We start from the raw sequence: 17,507 nt of genomic DNA on the forward strand, positions 1-17,507 counted from the left end.
ACTATGACACATACCTCTGTACTGCCACCACTTCTGTACGTTTTATTTCAAGAACAATGTTAGACAGTTGGGGGGACTACCAGGAAGAGCAGGGAAAATGATCAGAGGTCTAAAAAATTATGTTTGATGAGTTAAAATAGATTTGACCTATTTTGTCCAGATTAAAGATGAGAAAACTAGACAGGAAGAGGGTATAGTAATAATTTCAAGTATGCAAAAGAGAAAAGAAAGAAGAGACTGCAAAGGGGAAGATGCATGATGAGTATTGGCTAGAATAACAAAGTGCTGATCTTGAATTGCTGCAGGAAAGATTTGGGATAGGGGATAGGAAAGGAAACTTTAATGTGGTAAACATAATGTGGTTCTATATGAATAGATAAAGATATCCCAAAGCAACAAATCCATCCTTTTGAAATTTAAAAAAAGAAAGAAGATTTAAAAACATAGGAAATGTCCCACTGGATCAAACTAGAGGTGCTAGATACTATCTAGTTACACAGTCTGTCTCTGATGGTGCAAACAGCCGACTATTCAAGACACATACGAGCCTGCCTGCTTTCTGACTTTCATTCTCTCTGTGCTCTCCTAACATCAATAATAATTATGTTAGCGATCCCAAAGCATATGCTCTCACTTGTTCCTTTTAGTATTTCTTTATGTTGTCTTTGGACTTTGCTAGTCCCATTTGAACCTGCTGGCTATGTCTGCCCCCTGGGGCAGCTGTTCCAGAAGTTCACCAATGCTTTTTATTCACCTGTGGCTTTCATTGAATGCCCCCTAGTTTACACGCTTGAAAAGCTCTTTTCAAAAAATGTTGCAGAACCAGAAAAGGGAAAGCACTGGACTACTTTTGCAAGACGTACATGTATGAGATCTTGCAGAACTGCATATGTTTTGTGATACAAGGAAGGTATCTTCACACGTTTTGTGAAGACAAGAAAACTATTGTGATATAATGAAACTGTCCTCACAGTACTCACAAAATTAGCATATCCTCTGCCATTTTGTGTCAGCCTGCCTCCTTATGCACACCTATTCAATGTATAGGAGAGAAGGAATTTTTCCTGATGAATTCACAGCTGTTTTGCAGTAAATTCCACAGCTGTGACCAGAAACTGGATGACCTTGTTAGTAGGACAGCCACAAAGTAGCCACAAAGTTTGGTTTTGATTATAATGTCTGTTTTTCTTCTTCTTGAAGTCTGTTCCTTAAAATTTGATGTGCTCATGTAATTGCAATGTAGTTCACTGCCCTGCTTTACCTCCAGTGAAGGGAGTTTGAGACTTTGCAGAGAGAAGAGAGACAGACTGACAGACACAGAAACCCACAGTATGGAAAAAATAAATTATATCACTGATGGGCTTTTCTGTCAGTGTATATGAGTTATTGATTGCTTAAGCAGAAGTATTATACATTTTTTCTAACCCTTATTCCCCATAAAACTCAACAACTAAAAAGATAACTTGCATGTAGTTTATTAGTGGTCTTATATGCATTCATCTTTTTGTTTTTTCCCTTTTCTACTTTGTTTAAAGAAAAACCTCTGTAAAGGAAACACAAATCAGATTCCCTACAGTGGTGTAGGTTTTCATTTCTCAGTAGGTATATGGAAGAAAAAGATCAATAATTCACACTTCTGTGAATCCAGATTTTTTTGGAAGTGACTGGTGTTTTGGAAAATGTGAACGGTTGAGGCAGGCACCTTGCATTCTTCTGGCATCTGGATTTTGGAAGTGTTGAGCACCCCTTCTCTGAAATGAAGCCTCTTTAAGGTATCTTGAAAGAAACGTGCTGCAAGTTAAGGCCTCTGAAACCACTCATTGCTTTTAAAAAAACCTGGTTGTTGGGTTTAGTAGTTCTGGACACTCAAAGTGATTACTTTCAGGTCTTGTTTACCGCCTCTTTACTGCATGGCTCTTTACAGCATGATTTTTAGGCAGTTACTGAGGGACACCAGTGCCATCTTGATCAACATTTCTGAGCAAGCATGGCTGCATGGGCTGGGCAAGGCCAGGTGGTGCTGCTGCCCACCCTTCCTGCTGATGCCGGCCTCCTGGCTAGAAAGTAACGTTAGCTTGGTGGGGCCAGCAAGAGGGCATAGAGCTGCCCATCAAGGCAGGGAGATCCCGTGGGGTCCAAGAGCTGTCTGGGCTACCAGGATTCTTCACACATCCCATATTAAAGAATTATTGAACAAAGTGTGTTAAAAACTTTGAGAAGGAGGGCAGGAATACAGGTCTCCCCTTCCCAACAGAGCGCTCGGTGCCAGCAGTGTTGTAAGCTTTGATTTTTTTTCTTCATTTTGTCCCACATCATCAACTTTATTGTCGAGCAGCCTGAATGGTTTCTGAAAAGCAGAGAAAGACCTGCCACCTTCTCTTCTCTTCACATCCTTCTGATCTTTTCAGATCAGAAAAATTGTCCAGGCTACCCTGTGACAACATCTTGCATGTGAGTGACGTCAAACCTGGGCAGGTCATCTTGCCTTATGGAGAGCTCTCCAGAAACAGCTGGAGATAATTATTTGAAGGCAGTGCTCTGAGCGATTTAAAAAATCACCCTGGTGGCTGAACCATTTTTGAGTACTACCCTGAGCTGTGCTAGCTATTCCTCTGCTCCCTCACGATCTCATCTTCACTTCAGTCTGAGATGTTTGAATCTGGAGGTAGAGGGTGTGAATTGCAGGTTGCCAGGCTCCATCAGAACATCCTAGTGCCTCAGACTCAACCATTGCTGCTGAGCACAGGGCAAAAGATACTAAAGAAATAAGGATTCCTCCTTCCCTTAGCCCATCTGTCCAGCTGTGTCTTAATGCATCTGCTGCTGGTGGTGGTGTTTTCCAGTAAGAGCCACTAGCTAAGATGATGTCTGTCTCCTCTGCTGTACCCCAGAAGGGTACTTGCTTGCAAGTTGGACAGAAGTTGTCGATGCCTGACTTAGCATCCTTCTTCTGGAGGCTCATGTGGTGTTAAAGCAGATGCAGATGAAGAGGACAACCCTGTGAGGTAAAACCTGTCCTCTTGATGGAAGCAATTTTTATTTATATAGAGGTGGGAATAGTAAATCTCTTAACGTTTGAGCACTTGCACTATACTGGTGTGAGGCATGTCACTGCAGGACGGTGAAACTAGCTTCTGTATTTGTTGAAGCAGAGCTGCGTTTGTCCTATTGTGAGAAAGGCTGGGGAGGCATCATCACTTTTTGTGTTCCTCTGTGTGGGGCAGAGAACTTGAAGGAGGGGTGCTTGACCAAAAATACCCTATTGACATAGCAGTCTTTTCCCATCTTTGGAGAGACTGAGCGAAGAATATTGCCAAACCGTAGAAAATGTGAGTGGGCTACATGAAGGGCAAGTTGTATGTATACGTCTTGGTGCTTCTGCAGTCTTGCCTGTTTGGGGCCAGATGTTCCTCTTCAGCATCCAAGTTGCTGGGTCTCTTGTCAGCGTCACTGTAACAGCCTCCTATTGAGATAAAAATATATTCAGATCACATCTGTTCCTTCCTGCCCCTTCTGAAGTGTTTGGGAGGGATCTCCTGTGCTCTTGCTTTAGATAGATTAAAAAAGTTAATGTTAGATTCAGGTGCTCATGTAACTGTAGTCACAGAGCAGTGAGGGGCAGGTTCTGCATCTCTGAGCTGAGATCTTAAGTCAGTCACATCTTGTGGCTGAATCGTAAGTTTGTCTTTTTAGCGTGTAGGATTTGAAGAATATTACCATTTTTGAGCCTGGACTCGCAAAGCTAGGTATTTTTGTGCAGGCTTAAACATCTAGAAAGGAAAAACCCCAACGTGTATTTCCAAGGGTGCTATGTGCTTGGAGCTCCCAATGAAATCAGTCAATTATTTTTTTTCCTTTTAAACTGATTGAGCTGAAGGGTGAGGATGTCCTAGGCATTAACCACTCACAGTGGACTAAAATACTTCATCCAAATTGTTTCTGTGCTGCATTTGTTGATCTTGATGAATTTGATAGCATCTTCAGGATGGTGCCAACTAGTGTTTGAAGTGTACGAGATGAACTCACAGTGTATATATGGAAGCAATAAATGCTGGCGTATAGTAAGGAGGCATTGTTTCAGCCTTATGTATGACATTGTAATTGTATGTTTTTTAATGAACAGACTGGAGTAGTTACACTTAGGAATGTTTGTTCGCTAAAAAGGAAAAGGGGTGTTAAATCATTGTGTTCTTTGATGAATGGCTTGTGCACTGAAGAATAAATTGAACAAACTGGCATAGAGCTCAGTGAACATGAAATCAGCTATTAGAAGAAAGCTTGTGAACAAATTCTGAGCCTGATATGCATCTTTTGATTAATGCCCTATCAATCATCCGTAGTGGCTACCTTAGCTAAGTCGTGCAGTAATCATCCATGGTTGCTTACAGGAACACTAGCAGGGACTCTAGAGCTGCAATAACTGAATATTATTACTGATTTCTCCCTAACTCTTGCTGTGAACAATTACTGTTTTCACTACGTTTCTGCCTCCCTTTATTAAAAAGAATACAATACAAAATGAAAAGAGAGTTCCTCAAAGACCAGTAAAATTCTCCCAGGGTATTCTTAATGATATTCTGTCCTAAATGGGCAAACTATTGTAATGCAAAGTTCTCACCAGGAATAATAGTAATGTAATCACATTGAAGCTGTCTCTTTATGAATTGTAGTCAAACAGACAAAATGTATAGTCAGATTAATGAACACAGACTTTCTGTAGAATTATTATTTAAAATGGTTGAAATTATTTTAGCTCTTTTTGTATGGCAGTATTTTCAGTTAATGCACTTAACAGCAACAGCAATTAAGACTCCAGACCGTAAACTCGGATTAAACCCACCCTTATGACATTAGAAGCCTTGATTTTTAAAAGGTATTATGCTTGAACCCCTCTCTTTGAAGACCTAATGTTTTAAATTTGTATGTCTCTTTTGAACTGTGGTTGTTTAGCTGTTTGGGTTTTTTTTTTAAGAAAAAGAAGATCAATTAATACACTACTTCTTCTTTTTGGTTTTGGTTGGTTTTTTTTTTTTTTTCTTTTATGATTTTAAATTATTGGCAAATGTTTACAGGAGAATCTCATATTCCTGTGTGTGAAGATTTAGTTCCACACCATTTATTTCTCGAGTGTGACACAAAGAATGCTTTGGCACTACCCACAGAATAGGTCCTTAGATGGCAGTGTAATTTCCTCCCAAGTCACTGTAGTCTGGGAAATATGGTGAAGTAATGAAGTGATGACAGGTATTAACATGCATAATGGGCTTTAATAGACATTTAATGTTGTTTAACTGGAAGAAGGAGAAGTGCTTTCCCATTGGAATATTTCTACATTGAAACTCATTGATCACCAATTTCAGAGGGGAAAGGTTAATCCATCAGTTTCTGTAACCAAACGGCACTGATGGAAATTCTTTAGGTGACATTCTGGATGAACTGAGCTTTCCATCTTTGCAAACAAATGAGTGATATGACAAGCATGGTGTTCAGAACACATTTAACCAATTGATTTTCTCTCCTCTTGTAATAAGATCTAGAGACATATGAAAGAGCGTAGCATGAGCCAAGATTAAAGGAACTGCTTCATACACGCGAACATAGGGGAACTGCATTATCAATAAAAGTACTATAAAGTGTGTAGGCACCCATTCTTTCTCTTTATATAAAGTTTGTTATTGCAATAAATAGCTGTTATTGAACTGCTTGCCTTTTATTTCAGTTTTCCTGAATTTTATTTCAGTCGGCTTTCTGTAGTTGCCTGGTAAATGTGAGGAAAAAATGTTATGTTTTGTTATGGTATCATTTTTGCACTCACTAGGAAATCCAGGCCAATTCTGGATTTAAACATAGGATTTATCATCCTTTGGGGCACAAAGAAAAATATGAGGGGGAGGGAGGAAGGGACATGACTTAATGTAAATATATCCAATCTATTTTAACGGTTTAATCTGTACAGTTCCATACTGTAATGACCCTCATCTTTTTCCTCCCTCTTCCCTCCTTTTTTCTCCCAAATTCAGCCCTGCTCTGAGTTTCACATACCCTCCTACACCAGTATCCCTCCAGCAAATGCATCAGCAAATTATAAGTCGTCAGCAAACCCTAGGTTCAGCCTTTGGACACAGCCCTCCACTCATCCATCCTGCTCCAACTTTTCCTACCCAGAGACCTATTCCCGGCATCCCCAGTGTTCTGAACCCTGTCCAGGTCAGCTCTGGACCTTCTGAGTCCACACAGGTGAGAGACAACAAAAGAAATCTGTGCACCCCATTAATTTAAAAATGAAATAAATGGCATTGTCTCGATGGCAATTAATCAGCACTGTCACTGAGACCCTTCGATAACAGTTTTCTTGCAGCTATAGCATTTGCAGTCCCTTTATTATAAATCACAGGAGTGTATGCGTGGTTCCTGATTGGTAGTGTGCTTTTTAGTCCTCATAAATACTTCAGTGCGCTGTAGCAGCTTCTCATTCCAAACTGTCTGTCCTGGATCTTACAGGAACTTAATAGTGGGGAGTAAGAAAGAGGAGGAAAATGCATCAAAAACACTAAAATTTTGAAGATGAGCAGCTTCAACTCCAAATCAGATCGGCTGTAATATACACAGGGTCATACTCTGCCCTCCTGACGCAGGTGTAACTTGAAGTAACTCACTCCTGTCTGTGAGAAACAGAGGATCTCAAGGATAGTGCAGAGACTTGAAGGTTTTTTTCCTCTGATTTGTGCAAATTTGGACTTCAAATGACTTTGAATTAATCATTTCAGTAAACCAAGGTGTGTTCTCAAAAGCTGGCGATGTGCAGCCATGAATCAGGCCTGTAACATGGAGTTTATTGCAGTTTGTGGTTCGCCTGTTATTAGCTAGTGCTATTTGTTTCCAGATGACCTGGGATAGGTTATTTATCAATCTGGGAGCTGTTTATCTCCTGGCTAGCTTTTACAAATGTAGAAGCAGAACATGCTCCTGTAGGAAGCATATTGATTTTTTGTGGGGTCCATGCAAGTTCAGATATCTCTAAAAGATCTCTGGATTCCTACAAGATCCATTTGCAGGTGTAGATAATGGTGTTCAGTCTAGCACAGCAAGCAAAAACCAAGATTCTGGCCTGTTCATGTCAGCAGCAGTTTTGCTATTTACTTGGGAGAACCCAGGACTTCACCTAGGATTTTTTGGCTAAGCCTTGCACTAGTGTTCAGTTTTTCTTTCTATCTACCATTATAATGGGAAACACAGTAAAAGAGCTTTTGTGTGCCAATGTTCAGTGCAAAACCTTTCCTCCAAGTGTGAAAAAATAAATCTTGCTCTTGTGTTTATTTGAATGAGCACACACTGATTTTGCTTTTCAAAATTGCCTTTCTGAAGTCATCATTATGTGGAAAATCAAGTTCTTCCTACCTGTCCCTGGCCTGACAAAACTGCTATTGGTTTGTAGCAAGGAACGACATCAAACGCCATCCTCCCTGTTCCCTCCCTGCTCCATTACAAGGTTGAGCAAGGCAGCTCTTCTGCGAGTTAATGCTACGTAATTGAAGCACAATGTAATTGCACATCCAATATAATTAACAGTGTAGCTTCTCCAAATAATGTTGCTGAGCAGATGCTGCATATTTTTGTTTGGAGCTACATATTTATCACCGTCTAATTTTGTCTTCTTTCGGGGGGAAAAAAAACCCCACCAAAACAACCAACGTGCCTGCAGCAGAATAAACCCACAAGTGAATCTGCCGTGAGCAGCACTGGAGATCCCATGCACAACAAGCGCTCCAAGATAAAGCCTGACGAGGACCTGCCCAGCCCGGGAGCAGGAAGCGTGCAGGTATGGCGGCCAGGGTACACCCATAAACCTTTTATCTTCCTGCTGGAGGGAAAACGCACCTTGCCTGTAGCACATGTTTTCAGCCTTCCTGCACTCGTATGGCCCTTCATTCAGCGCACACAGACGGGCAGGCTGGGCTCAGGGTGGCCTGGCTTAAATGTGAGCTGTGAGGGGCTGCTGCAGAAGAGGGCAGAGAGGGAGGAGGCAGGTGGAGAGGTGCCTCTGATCAGTTAGAGAGTGCTCAACCCTCTGTTTGCCATGGAAAAGCGAACGAGGCATTCAGGTCTTTATTGAGGGCTTTTTTTCTGTTCAGCAAAAATACTTACGCCACCTTGACTTTGACCGGGTCTTAGCACTGTACTGCACTGAGGCCTCAGCGCTGGGCTCCTGTCTCACTCGCTAGACTTTCTATACCAGTCAATGCCACTGGTTTTAATAAAGCAAATCCCAATTTGCAGTGACTCGGAGAGATGAGAATCAGAGCCTCCATCTAGTGAGTGAATCCATGAAAAGAAAGTAGAGGTCTGTCTGAATTCTTTAGCAGGTTTGAAATGGAAAAGTAGCACGAGTGCATAATCTGAACCAAACGTTTATGCTTACATCTGACTCTCTTAACCTCAGCAAATAACAAACTGGAGTGAATGAAGCACTTGAGGAACTGAAGGTGGAAAGTCAAAAATCAAAATTAAATACTCTCTGCCCCGGCTCACCCCTTTCATGCACATATTATGGATGAGAACAGACTAACAAGTAGCCTGAAAGTTAGCAGTTTGTTCTTGGAAAGGTTTTAGTGTGAAAAAATGTTAATGGATTAACAATGAAAACACGCTGCGGAATACTGGTGATCCGGGTTGTGTCTAATCCTAGTACTAAAGTCAAATTCATTTAATTCAACTATATTGAATATTGTCTTTTTCGCAAGCAGCAAGTGTACAAATAACAAGCTGCTTAAGTGTAGGGAGAGGGAAGCCAAGCCTTTATGATTTGCTTTTAATTGAAAAGTAAAGGGACTTTTTTTAGATGCTCTCTGGAGTGAGTACTTCTGGGGAGGAAAAATGTATTTTACACGTATAGTCTGCAAATGGCTTCTGGCTTACCAGGCCTGTTTTGGGCTTCAGTACTTTTTAGAATGGAGTAACATAGTGAACTGAGAGGAAAATAATCCCCCTGTCCCATCATCTTTCTTTTAATGCTGAAGTAATTCACTTTTCTTCCTTCTCAGTTTTAGAATTTCCTCTCTTCTCTCCTCACCCCTGTTTTTTTCCTCTCTCCAGGAACAGCCAGAAGGAGTGACCCTGGTAAAAGAGGAAGGGGACAAAGATGAAAGCAAACAGGAGCCTGAAGTGGTCTATGAGACAAACTGCCACTGGGAAGGCTGTTCCCGGGAGTTTGACACGCAGGAACAGCTAGTGCATGTAAGTTAATGGTATTCAGGAGCTGGGTTTTAAAACTACGTGACCTTTTTCATGGGGGTCGGGTTCTCTGACCCTGTGCTGAGTCAAGTTTCTTAGCTAACAGCGCTGCAAACTGGAGAGGGGTTTATGAGTTTCTGAGAATAAAGAAAACTCGGAGCCACAGTGCTTGACCTGTTCAGTCAGCTAAAGCTTAGTGTAAAATTCAATAAAGTCTTCAATAGAGATTGTAATGGCTCTGATCCTGTAAGCCAGCAAACGCTATTTTGAGTTAGAGACTTTGATAGTTATTGAGTAATGGTAAGCTGGACATGAATTATTATTAACCTTTAGCCAAGTTTGATTTTTTTTCTCCCCAAAGGGACTGTAACAGTAGAAATGGGTGAGGGGAATTCTTCCCCTTCCCTAAGCGGGGGTTTAGTATCAGTTTACTGTTGTGTGTAAACTGAAGGTGGTTATTTGGCTAAATACATGGAGACTGAGTTATTTCAGTCTTTTTAGCAAAAGCAAACTGTATGGTCTTTTTTATGCTACGCCAAATATTAGTCTGTCTTCCTTGTCTTTTATTCCTCCCTGCCACCTCTCCAAAAGAAATGATATTTTTTTTCTGTTTTGTAGTATTGTAAGTTAGAAAATGAACAACCGAAATATAGAATATAACTTGGCAAGTGCAGTCCCCACAACATTTCCAGCCTTCTTAGCTAGCAGCACCTCTCTTAATTACCAGCATCACAGATCATATCAAATACTCGGGGGGGGGGGGGGGGGGGGGAAGAGTTGCTAGTACAGATTAGAGAAGAACATCTTGAGCTAATCATGAGTGTGTCAGAATTGTATATATTGTAGAAAACTGTTTAATTCTTTCTTGGAGATCATGCAAAATCTATTGCAAAATGTGGCCAGTGCTACTGAAATACCTTGTTGAAAAAAGTACTTTTCTACCCCAAATAAATAAAAAATACCCACCATATATTTCCAGACACTATGCAAAATGACAAATCGATGCTGCAAAGCTGACTTTAGTAAAGCAATGCCAGCTTTCACTTGCTGGAGTGTGAGAGCCTATTGGTGTTGTACTTGGTCATCATGATGTATATTCAGCTTCTTGCTATTATTAGGCAGTAGTAGTAACAACTGTAGCAACAATAATAATGAATGTAAGACTATCAAAACCTAAATCTTAAATAAAAATGTAATATTTTTTAAGAATCATTTGGACACATTTTGCACAGATAATTCCCTAACATTTTAATAGGCCAAAATTAAATGTGAGGAGAGACTCTTTTGGTGTCACAATATCTTTCTTTTTGGGAAAAAAATGCCATACAAATGGCTGCTGCAAAGGATTGGACACATTTAAAAGATAAGTGTTGGTCTTGCAATTGATTCCGTGCAAACAGACCAATTGACATCATCTGGGGCTCTGCACAGGCACAGTCTTTCTATCTGCTAATAATTGTAAGGCTGAAGCTTTATATGCCTGGAAAACCTTTCTCAATATTCAGAAACGATCCAGAGATGATAAATGATTTACACCAAAATACATGAAACAAAAGAGAAATTCAGAATAAAGGTGCACTTGGTAATGAAAAACAGGAAAAGGATTTTGTGACGTTTCAGATGTAAAATTTAATTGAATTTCACTATGCCTGTTAGTTAATAGCTAATGTTTTGTGGTTTAAGGCAAATTAAACTGACAGTGTGATAGTTTGATTGTTTGGGGTATTTTTAAATGCATGTGTTGTTTCTGGTGTGATTTTTATAGCGAAAGTGACTATATTATAAGGGTCACAATCAAAACTCTTCTAAAGAAAAGTGTATTATATCTCTGCACAATAGCAACATCTGAAATGGGTTTCTCTAGATGTAAAAAAGCGATATAAAAAATGTTTCTGTGAGACAAGGAGTACTTTTTGGCAGGGCTCAGGATTCAGATATGTTACGATGGCATTTAAGATTATGAGGTGCAAGTCTTGACTCGATACCCTGAAGACAATAAATTCATCATCGCAACCATCACATTCAAGTAGCACAAATCACGCTGTAAGAGTCAGCGTGACTCAGTGATGGGGCCCTGGTCTGTGATTTCTTTTGCTGCTCCGACAGAGCCCTGCTGTGGGGACTTGAGCGAGTTATTTCTGTCCAGAATAGCAAAGGGCTTCAGACATCTAACTCTGTTTGAAAGTCTCGCCCCTCACCCCAGTCTGTCCCACATTTTGTCTGCCCTTGATTGCCTCAGCCCTCCGATGTATACCTGCAGCAACTAGGGAAACGAGGTCCACCTCTCGGGAGGGCTTCACGGGCGGGCAGTCCTGGTTTTCCTTAGGTGCGTGACTCTGGCAGAAAGCGTTTAGTACCCGAGCAACACTTTGGTCCTTGAAAATCTTCCCACTGATGTGGTTCATGCATGCCTCCTACCCAATGCTGGTGGGTAAACCCCAGTAAATACAAACTGCCGTAGCTGCGCTTACCTCAGTGTCTTTGCACTGGGTGAGTTCCTGACTTCGCTTGTGCATGTGTGCACCTGAACTGGCACAGACAGGGTGTGTGTCTCAGTGGCATGCATACGTCCTTGACTCGGGTATATTTACACTGCAGTAGCAGCTAGAGGCCTCATCAGGAGTCCTGTGGTGCTAGCTAGACCAGAGTCCCATGCTGTTAGGCACTGCTCAAATGCAGAAGAGGGAATGGCCCTGATACGGGCATGAGGTCTTCACCCTGCAGCTCCAGGGCCACGTACATCAGGTGATTCCATGCTGTCTGGAGTTGCCTGAGCTAGCTTGTGTACAGGTGGGACTGTAGCTAAGATCGTGCCATTAGCCTTTAAGTCTTGCAGCAGAACTCTGCCGTGTTGCAGGTGATTCCCAACCTGCTGGCAGACTCAGCAGAACCTCAGTTGCTCCAGCTGATTTGGAAGGGAGTTTTTGGAGTAAGATGCTGGACTGCTATCTGGGACATAAAAAGTATAGGCAGCCATCCTGTTTTGTTGACTCTACTGTGGGGTAGTGATCATCAAGACAGGGGCAACTGGCATAAATAAAGGCTTAAATTGCCTTAGCAAGATGTATTCGGATAACATCTGCCAGCTTACCTGTATTCCCAGACACTCAGAAAGGGTGATTAGCGTGAGCAGAGAGCTACAGTCATGTGTTCAGAAGTTGGGTGGGGGTGATACAGCACTACACATGTGATACTACATTTTGCCATGTACACACACCTACTTGCCCATACTATGGGTAGTCAAGTGAACTGTATAGTGAAACTAAGAGTGGTCTATGTAGACCTTCACAAAGGATTGCATGAAACACCTTCCCTGTCACCCACTTCATTGGGTACATGGTATGTAGTATATACTCAGTAGAAAGGAAAATACATTTGTATATTTCACTTGGAAGTATTTCAAGTATTCTTTCACCCGTTCAACACTCTAAACCAGTTCCCTGGGCTTTGAAAGTTCACCTGGGAAGAAGAAATTTGTAAAATGCAGAGTTTCAGAAAAAAGGCTTAAAAAAAGCATTCATGTACATCCTGATAAGGCTAAATTTTCAGGATCTACACAGGCTAGCAGTAAGTCTTTTAATGAGCATGGTTGTTTTTTTTCTTAAGGGGAATAAAGCTGCTGCTTGTAGCCATACAGAATAGTAAGATATCAGACCCAAGATGTCTGATGGCGTGGAACAGACTGTTATCCAGACATTGCATCCCAAAGCACTGGAATTCTAGAGGAACTGCAGTGTTTAGGGAAGAGATGGAAGTATATTTCTAGCTGTTTATTTTGTTTCCTAAAGGGTTCGGTACCTCAGCATGAATTGTAGGTGCACCAGGTTGAGCAGAGCTTGGGAGAGCTTTTCCACGATACACAAATGCACACAGTTCATGTTATAGATGTCATTACTCCCATCACATGTAGGGTGTACACGCAAGCATGTATGCATGTGTTTTGAAAGAAGTAAATAAGAATTTGTGTATATTCTGGTCTTTTTGTCACATGAGGATAACTCTATTATGTTTTTGGGAATGATGGGACCTGATTTACTTTGAAATCAACCGTAGGCGAATCAGATAGCAATATCTGCATTGCAAAGTGATGTGCATGTACATATAGCATGTATGAGATAGTAAATACAAACATAATCTGTGTCTGAGTATGTGGTGTAGCTTTAGAGCAGAAATTGCAACCTTGGGAACAATAGTCAGCATTTGATGGCATTTTTCTGCCTTACTTTCTGTAGCAAAGTCCTGCTGTTATTACTGTAAAATGTGGGCGCTAGTGGAAGTGTGCTTAGGCCCCAAGAGGCAGTGTTTTCTGACTGAATTTATGAACAGAACCTGGTCTGCTATGAATAAGTAACTGAAAAGCTACATAAAAGAATCGTTATTGACCCACCCAGAAGGGTTTGACACTGAAATGATTTTGGTGCGGGAGCTCTTATTTTCAAGCGATATGTGCCGCTTAGAATTCAGTGTGGTTAAATTTTCATGATACATACACCAAAAGGCAAGGTGTTAAACCATTCAGACACTCTGCCTTATTTATAGCACCTATCCATCCTTCCCCCCCCCCTTTCTCTCTTACAGTTAATAGAAAGATTCATGATTCTTCATGGTTGTCTATCTAGCGTCTGACAGTACCGACTGCCCTGCTAAAGCAAGTCACTATCTATAATTGATATCCTTCTATGGAATAGGGTACCGGCTGCAATTGAAGGGTTTGCTGAAAGCTCTTAAATCCTGACAAGTTCTGCCCTTGTCCTGGTTGTTGCTGAGCTGCACTTCTGGGATCCCAGGGTTATTTGAAGTTGGTGCAAGAGGGATACGTGTGTTGCACATTAGCAAATCATAAAGTTGGAGAGCTGTGTTAGAGCCACCACTGCATTCTCCTGCCAGCTAGTCTTATTTACAGTGCATTGCACTGCTGAAAATATTGCTTACATTACTGTTTGAACATGTGTATTATAGGTTTCTTTCTTTCCTTTCTTCTTCTTATTAAAAAAAAAAAAGATCTTATTTATTTTAAAGCCTCAGTTTGCTGCTGGGGTCTTTATCATTCAGCTGTTTAATTAATTTCTCTGCCCAGCAAGATATTATAATTGGGCTTAGCTGAGCTCAAGTTTGTTTTAAATATGTGATAAATGCACTTGAACGCCCAGAAGCTAATAAGATACTGTATATTTTTATAAATCTGCTTTTTGTTGCAGTTTGTCTCCCCCCCCCCCGAAATCAGTTTTAGAATAAAATATTGCAAAAGGGTTAGACACTAAAGATAAAAGTTTGTTTAAGAAAATCATCCTTCAAGGAAATGACTGAAGTTATTGTTAAATATTAATACAATGGCAATCAGAAAAATGCAGTGCTGCCTATTTCTCATCCCCCTTGCTGTGTAGCCTTCATGGTAATTATTTTTTTTCATTTTTTAAAAAAACATGCTTGAAGAACTGCAGAGCTGTTCTTCGTTAGGGTTTTCTCCTTAATTGTACAGCAATAACATTCTCTCATTGTTGTTATATTTGATTAGATGAGATCAGAAAGCCCTAAACTGATGGCAGTGGCTTACATTCAGGATTTCGTTTTCTGAGGTCTTCCGCCTGTTTGCAAAGAGCTGGTGGCTGGAGCACTCCCCCAGCAAGCCCCGGGGCAGCTGCTGTAAGAGTCCATCAGTCTCCCCTCTCACACCAGAGGAATGTTTCTTGTGTTTCTTAGGGACCCACGTGTTCTCAAGGTAGTCGCAGTGCCCTGAGGATACCCAGAAGAACCATTGTGTGAAGTTCTTGATGTTTTTTCTCCTCCGCTCCTACAGAAAAGGATGGGTTCCACTCTGACCAACAGAAGCTGGCAGCAATCCATGGAGGACCTACATGGAACCTGGGCTGTGCCCACAGGCTGCCTCTTCTCAGGTTTCATGGCTTCTGTTGTGATAGGAGGTGTCTTCATCAATGATGTGCACCTCAAAACACTTAAGAATGTATCTGATCAGGAGGTGAGGAGCACACCACTCTCAGAAAGACTAGACCTCTTTGGAGTGGCTCATTTGGGATGCCCAGAAAATAAGGATACTCAAAGTCAATAGATGTGAAAGTCTCACTCCCTCTACTACCAGGCTGCCTTCGGTCTCCGGCTTCTTTCTCAGCTCCTCTCCTGTAGGAGAGCGGTAGATAAGGACTAGATCAGGAGTCCTCAAACTTTTTAACCAGGGGGCCGGCGCACGGATGAAGTGGCAGGCAGTCATCTGTGGCTGCTTGGTTTCGCCCCCCAACCCCTGGCAGGGGGGTCTGTAAATACCAGGGGCCGGATTGAGGACCCTGGGGGGCCGTGTCCGGCCCGTGGGCTGTAGTTTGAGGACCCCTGGATTAGAGAGAGCTTAACCTCTCTTCTCTAAAAAAAGATCCACTGGCAACTGGAGAATAAACCAGATTAGAGTATTTCCCCTGAGTGACAGCTGCAGTGGCGGAGCTGGAAGTGACCCCGAGCGCTGCGCGTTGCCCACAGCTTGCCAAAGGAGAAACTTTCCCTGGAGCAAACAGCCCCAAGCTGCCAAAGCCCACAGGGTGCTTCTCCCAGCTGTGCGGGTAGGCATCTGTGCCTGAATGTGGCAATTACACCCAGCTGCCCCAAAAGGCAGGTGATCCTTTGTGCGTTAGTGATTTCTTTCCTCTGGGCAGTAGAGGTGTGCTTGCAGGCTGGTCATGGCACAGGTGAAGTCCCAGCTACATGAAGCAAGTCCCTTCACAATCCCAAAGGGGTGTCATTATGTATCCCAGTTTGCCTGCAACTCCAAATACATGCAGGGATTTATTTAATTTTTAATTCTTCCTCGCAGAGGCAGTTTTCAGTGCATTTTCATTATAGTTTTATTTGGCTGTAGCACAGTAACACAGAGAGGCTTTAGCCCATCTGCAGGCTCATTGTGCGTGGCAGTGACAGCTACTGCCCTGAAAGGTTCAGAAATGTTTCCTTTAAATTGAAAAGAGTAAGGAATAGATAAGAACATGAAATCCATTATAGTAATCATTTCTTTCCTGACAAAAGGAGAATGTTTTACGTACAACAGCAAAAGTTTTTTTTGTTGGTGGCTTTACTCTGTTTTATCTTATTTTTTAATCTCTGGGGTCTGGACCCTATTCCATATTTGGAGAGGCAACACTGTGGGCAAAGGAAATCATGCGAGAAGCGAGACAAGCCCAGGGCTGGGGCTGAAGGTTGGGACAACATGGGAGTTGTCTTGGAGGTGAGCAAGTGCCAGGGAAAGTTTTTTCCAGTTTGTGCATCCCCTCAGTATATTTGATCTTTGTGGATGTGAGGGAACAAGGGAGAGGAAAGAGAGAGAGGGAGGATACAATATAGCAAATAATCATGAGAAAGATCTGTCCACAACTTTATAGATTTTGAAATCTCTTCTTCACTGCCTGCTTAAAGGCTGAGTTAGAATTAAGACACCACCTTACGGTGCTGGATCATAGGCTGCTGAACCCATAGTTCTGAACTGCACCAGAATGGCAGCTTCGTCTGTAGCCCAGCGATTGATGACATGACATAGGAAGGCTAGTAAGCAGGTCTGTGCCCCTAAGCGCATGTTGGCTCTCTCCTGGTTTCCATATGGGCGCCTAACACAGACTTGTTTAAATAAAGCAAGTCTTTGACCCCCCCATCAAAGGTAACCATCTAAGTGCTGCTGGGTTTGAAGGTTAAGTAACTGCAGACAGACCCCACTGCTGTCTGTAGCCTCAGTAGCCCTGGGGGTCTGGCACGGCCCCAGTTTGCCTGCCCAGCACATCCTTGCTCCATCCTTGCTCCCCACCGACCACTGTGATGCCCGCTGCCTTCCAGCAGTGTTCAAAGTCAGCACTGCTGCCTGATGAAGAGGTCTGGTTCACTCGGGGCTTGACCCAAAGGCCAGCTGTGCTTTGCTCGGGTCCCTCAAGCACTCCTCTCCACAAGCGCATCGGCAGTTCCCCTACCTAGAGTCTGGCTTTTGATGAATCACAGGGAAGGGGAAAAAATAAAAAAAATAAAGTGGGGATTTCTCTTTTTGGTAGAGAGAGGTTTACAAAAAAAATAAATCCACTCTAATCTGTGAAGTATTAAAGAGGGGATTTAGAGAGAGAAATGTAATAATTTTTTTTATTTTAATTCCTCTGTAATTAGCATTTCTTTCACAGCATTAGGAAAAGTTGTTCGTCTGCTGCTGCTACAGCTGCTGCTTACATGAGTTGCCAGAATCACTGTCTTTAAGTTGGTGTCCCTGAAAGAGGTTGCTGAACTATGACAGTCGTTTAAAT

At 42.0% G+C, this 17,507-nt stretch overlaps 1 protein-coding gene across 2 annotated transcripts in view; it reads left to right on the plus strand.

The window, feature by feature from the left end:
• GLI3 (GLI family zinc finger 3) overlaps positions 1–17,507 on the plus strand; it is a 427,034-nt gene that overhangs the window by 380,593 nt on the left and 28,934 nt on the right. The window contains exons 9-11 of one of the 2 annotated variants that reach the window (XM_080382113.1): positions 6,021–6,237; positions 7,706–7,819; positions 9,094–9,234. In XM_080382113.1, coding sequence (XP_080238239.1) covers positions 6,021–6,237; positions 7,706–7,819; positions 9,094–9,234 — 472 coding nt within the window. Of the gene's footprint in view, positions 1–6,020; positions 6,238–7,702; positions 7,820–9,093; positions 9,235–17,507 lie in introns of both variants that reach the window. The other variant, XM_080382114.1, reaches the window with a different exon arrangement.

The sequence above is a fragment of the Falco punctatus genome (assembly GCF_963210335.1).
Source record: "Falco punctatus genome assembly, chromosome: 4".
NCBI lineage: Eukaryota > Metazoa > Chordata > Aves > Falconiformes > Falconidae > Falco > Falco punctatus.